We start from the raw sequence: 4,574 nt of genomic DNA, 5'->3' as shown, positions 1-4,574 counted from the left end.
TAGTTGCGAAACGCGAGAGAAACCAAAAAAGATTCGAACAAAACGCAAAAACCCTAAGAAGAGCTCACGGTATTATAATCGCCGTCGATTTCTCAATCCCTCACCGGCGATTCTCACGCCGGTGAAACGTGTACCATTATTAGCCTGTAATAGATAGATAGATAGATAGAGATTTGTTTAGGTAAATTTTTTTTAGAAGAATCATGTATAGAGAAAGAGGTACGGCGAATTCGAGACCTGAGGTTGTGGATCGTAAACGGATCAACGACGCTCTCGAACGGCCTTCTCCGTCAACGTCTCGTCAAGTTAACGGTAAAGGCAAAGGAACCGTCACGGCGGCGACGGCGAGCTCCGTTTTGATGGGGAAGAAGCAGCAGCAGCAGTCGAATGATAGCCATAGTAGAGATTCGCGTTCTGCTTCTCTCTCTAAGAACAATAATGTTTCTGACGGTTAGTTTCGTTTTTTTGCCTTCTTCTGCATTTGGAATTTTGTTGTTTTTGGTTTGATTAGGAGACTTTTAACCTAGCTTTCCTGATTTGGGAATTCAAGTTTTGATATTGTAGAGATAGAGATATTGGAATTGTACTCATTACAATGAGCTGAATCCAGCAAATTCATTTGTTTAAGTCTCTGTAGTTTTTTGATGTGACTGATGAGTTGTTTTGTAAAAATATAGATGAATCAGATACAGATAGTGAGGAATCAGATGTTAGTGGGTCTGATGGAGAGGACACTTCATGGATATCTTGGTTCTGTAATTTACGAGGGAACGAGTTCTTTTGTGAAGTTGATGACGATTACATTCAAGATGACTTCAACTTGTGTGGACTCAGCAGTCTAGTTCCTTACTACGAGTACGCTCTTGATTTGATCTTGGATGTTGAATCTTCTCACGGTAAGTTTGTTTAATGCTTGTTTATGTCAATTCAGTTTTAGTTTTTGTTGCGGCCTAGCTCTAGGGACAGAATCTGCATTTAGGAATAGTAGTGAAACCAATATGGGTTTTGCTTTTACGATTATGTCTCTTGAATGTTTGATATGGATTGGGTCGGTAACAGGAGAGATGTTTACAGAGGAACAGAATGAGTTGATCGAGTCAGCTGCTGAGATGCTTTATGGACTGATTCATGCTCGTTACATATTGACAAGCAAAGGGTTGGCTGCTATGGTAAACAAATCTTTCAACCCATTTGCATATCTTAAACATCACCCGCTTGATTCTTCTATTTATTTGCAGTTAGACAAGTATAAAAATTATGACTTTGGAAGATGCCCAAGAGTTTATTGCTGTGGCCAACCTTGTCTTCCGGTTGGCCAATCCGATTTACCTCGATCTAGCACAGTGAAGATATATTGCCCAAAATGTGAAGATATTTATTACCCACGATCGAAGTATCAAGGCAGTATCCTTTTTCTCCACACATTCACTTTTTGCTGATACATATTTATGAATGCAGTTCTGAAAAATCTGAAGTTGGATTCGTAATGCATAAAGAAATTATTATGTTGAGTTTATATAGATCTTGCAGGTGTTATCTTTTTTGGGTTTTTCCTTAAAACGATAAACAGACATTGATGGAGCTTACTTTGGGACAACGTTTCCACATCTGTTCTTGATGACTTATGGGCATCTGAAACCACCAAAGGCAACACAAAACTATGTTCAAAGAGTGTTTGGGTTCAAATTACACAAACCGTGAAGGAAGTTTCAAAGACAAAACCCATGAAACAAAAAGCATTGTAATCACCGAAGGGCAAAGGTGAAGAGAGCTGTCATGGCTTTATTTGTCTTGAGGTACATACTCATTAGAAGCAATCAAGAAGCATGGTTAGAAGAAAGAAAAAAAACCAAAATCTTTTGATGAGTTTGTTAAACTTGAACCTGTATTTTTCTACGTTTTCCTTCTTATTAATGTTATATCTGATATCAGAGAATTAATCATGTCATCAAATTGCTCTCTTTTAGCTATATTATAGATTTCACAACTCTCTCTCTCTAAAATTTTCTCTGCCTTCTCTCTAAGCTTTCTTAAGCTTTTGTAAAACTTTGCAGGAATTATTAACGCCGTCCCTTTGATAGGGCTTTAAGAACTTCTCTCTCAAAAAGGGATTGTCTCTAATTGAGCAGAGCTTCCGTCCGAAGATTTCTCCTTGTTCTGTCGGCTTTGAGTATCACATCTCTCTCTCTCTTCTATTAGCTGTTCTGGGTCTCAATACTTCGTGTTCACAAAACCAGAAGATTGCTGAGTCAGTACATCTGTAGCTCTTCATAGCTTTGATTTGGTGCTATGGTCTCTTCTAAAGGTGTAGAAATGGATCTAGATAAAGCAATTTACGAGATGTCATTAGAAGACAAACCTCTAGTTCTTTCTGATCAAGCGAAATTCTGTTCTATGGAAAAGAATTACTGTAGTATTCTGGGCAGGTTCTTAAATCCCAGTAATCAGAGGATGTCTAATTGGATATTAGATATGCCCAGAATCTGGAGGATTCAGAATAGAGTTCGTGGTGTGGCTTTATCTCAGGAAAAATTCCAGTTTTTTTTCAAATCAGAGGATGATTTAGAGGATATCCTAAAAGCAGGAGTCTGGACACAAGATGAGTGGTGTGTCGTAATGGAAAGATGGAGTGTAAAACCATCAACTGATCATCTAATGTTTCTTCCAGTCTGGATCCGTCTGAGAAATATTCCGGTAAATTACTACACAAAGGAGACAATTCAGGAAATAGCGGAATGTGCCGGTAAAGTGTTACAGGTGCTGTTTGACTCTGAAAAATCTCAAGCTCAAGACTATGTGCGAGTTAGAGTTCTACTTGATGTCAGAAAGCCTCTAAGAAATTCAAAGGAAGTTCAACTTCCGTCTGGAGAACTAGTTTTAATAAGCTTTGATTATGAAAGGATCCGAAAAAGATGTTTTCAGTGTCAAAGGTTGACACATGAAAAAACTGTATGTCCTTTTAATTACTCATCAGAGGTAGGAAATCATCCATCCACATCAAAGAGCTTGGATAAGCAGAAAGGTTTGCTAATTCATGAATCAGATCATGATGTTTCTCAACAAGCTCCTCCTAAACTGCTAGCTGATGCTTTAAAAGAACCTTCATTTCAGAATCAGTTAGTCTCTTTGAAGAAAAAGAATGATGATATCTTTTCAGGATTTTCAGATGTTTCCTTTTCCTCGGGATGTAACCCTGGTGTTTTTGAAGCTAGTTCATCGGGATTAAGTGTCAAACAGAAAAACCCTCAAAAAAGAAAATCTCCTTGCATCAAAAAAGACAAAGCAACAAAGGATATGGTTGAAGAACAAAAGGTTAGTACTAATGAAAAGCAGCCGGATAAAGTTTGTAAGAGGAAAACTCTGATAGTAAGAAATACGTCATACAAATGCCTTAAGCTTGACAAAAACACGGTGGTTCCAGAGGAACCGCCGATGTATGAGTAAGGCATATTAAGTTGGAATTGTCAAGGTTTGAGGAATCCTTGGACAATTCGACATCTAAAGGAAATGAGAAAGGATCACTTCCCAGATATAATATTCCTCATGGAAACTCAAAATTTTGACGATTTTGTTTTAAAGATCTTCAGGGAGCTTGGTTATGATAGAGCCTATACAGTGCAACCAGAGGGTAACAGTGGAGGTTTAGCTATTTTTTGGAAAAATCAACTAGATATTAAATTTCTTTTTGGGGACAAGAACCTGCTAGATTTACAAATCTCTTCAGGTAAAAAAAGATGGTTTATTTCCTGTGTCTATGGAAATCCGGTTTCACATCTTAGACCTTTGTTATGGGAAAGAATAAGTGAGTTTGGTGTTGATAGAAAAGAGGCTTGGTGTATGATAGGCGATTTTAATGATATCCTTTCTAATAAGGATAAGTTAGGTGGTCCACTTAGACCATTATCATCTTTCAGAAATTTTAAAAAGATGCTAAGCTTATGTGATATGCAAGAAGTTGGCAAGTCTGGAAACAGTTTTACTTGGGCAGGAACAAGAAATCATCAGTGGATTCAATGCAAGCTTGATAGATGTTTTGGAAATTCAGCTTGGTTTGCAATGTTCCCTAATTCTCATCAATGGTTTCTTGAGAAACTAGGTTCAGATCATCGTCCAGTTTTGGTGAAATTCATCAATGATCAAGAATGGATACGAAAGCAATTCTGTTTTGATAAAAGAATGGCAAATGATCCTTCTCTGATGAAGGTTATTCAAGATTCCTGGAATACTGAAAGGTCAGATGATAAACATTCATCCATGTTTAGTATGGCAGAGTGTAGAAAAGCTATCAGTAAGTGGAAAAGATCAGCGGATTGTAATACTAAAGCAAGGATTCAGAGGTTGAGAAATGAGTTAGACGATCAGGTCAGTCGCATGTACCCCTGTTGGCAAAGAGTTAATGCTATAAAAGAACAGTTGAGTATTGCTTTTCATGATGAAGAAATTTATTGGAGGCAAAAGAGCTCAGAAAAATGGTTACTAGATGGTGATAAAAATACCCAATTTTTTCACGCATCAGTTAAATCTAAACAGATTGGAAACTCTTTGAAGTTCTTACTGGATGAGACTGGAGTAGA

The 4,574-nt window shown here is 37.5% G+C and overlaps 2 protein-coding genes across 3 annotated transcripts; both read left to right on the top strand.

Moving 5' to 3' along the window:
- Positions 1 to 1,936, top strand: LOC104771985 (casein kinase II subunit beta-1). Of its 2 annotated transcripts, none has more exons than XM_010496621.2 (5): positions 1 to 450; positions 678 to 896; positions 1,075 to 1,169; positions 1,239 to 1,404; positions 1,571 to 1,936. In XM_010496621.2, the coding sequence occupies exons 1-5, from the start codon at positions 204 to 206 to the stop codon at positions 1,699 to 1,701; spliced, it is 858 nt and encodes a 285-aa protein (XP_010494923.1). In that variant the 5' UTR covers positions 1 to 203; the 3' UTR covers positions 1,702 to 1,936. The 2 variants fall into 2 exon arrangements, with proteins under 2 accessions (XP_010494923.1, XP_010494922.1); XM_010496620.2 differs by having other exon boundaries at positions 1,060 to 1,169.
- Positions 2,078 to 3,454, top strand: LOC109131403. The gene has a single exon (XM_019242382.1). It carries the CDS (start codon positions 2,290 to 2,292, stop codon positions 3,442 to 3,444), a length of 1,155 nt encoding a protein of 384 aa, XP_019097927.1. The 5' UTR covers positions 2,078 to 2,289; the 3' UTR covers positions 3,445 to 3,454.

This window comes from Camelina sativa, chromosome 20 (assembly GCF_000633955.1).
Source record: "Camelina sativa cultivar DH55 chromosome 20, Cs, whole genome shotgun sequence".
NCBI classification, from domain to species: domain Eukaryota; kingdom Viridiplantae; phylum Streptophyta; class Magnoliopsida; order Brassicales; family Brassicaceae; genus Camelina; species Camelina sativa.
The sequence above is the reverse complement of the archived record's forward strand: the minus strand, read 5'-3'. Positions and strand labels throughout refer to the sequence as shown.

Bases quoted from the DNA above. Each gene is read 5' to 3' on its own strand.
- LOC109131403 (XM_019242382.1), top strand. From the start codon at position 2,290: ATGGTCTCTTCTAAAGGTGTAGAAATGGATCTAGATAAAGCAATTTAC.
- LOC104771985 (XM_010496620.2), top strand. From the start codon at position 204: ATGTATAGAGAAAGAGGTACGGCGAATTCGAGACCTGAGGTTGTGGAT. The intron at 451-677 runs GTTAGTTTCGTT...GTAAAAATATAG, and splicing joins GAACAATAATGTTTCTGACG to ATGAATCAGATACAGATAGT. The intron at 897-1,059 runs GTAAGTTTGTTT...GGTCGGTAACAG, and splicing joins GGATGTTGAATCTTCTCACG to GAGAGATGTTTACAGAGGAA.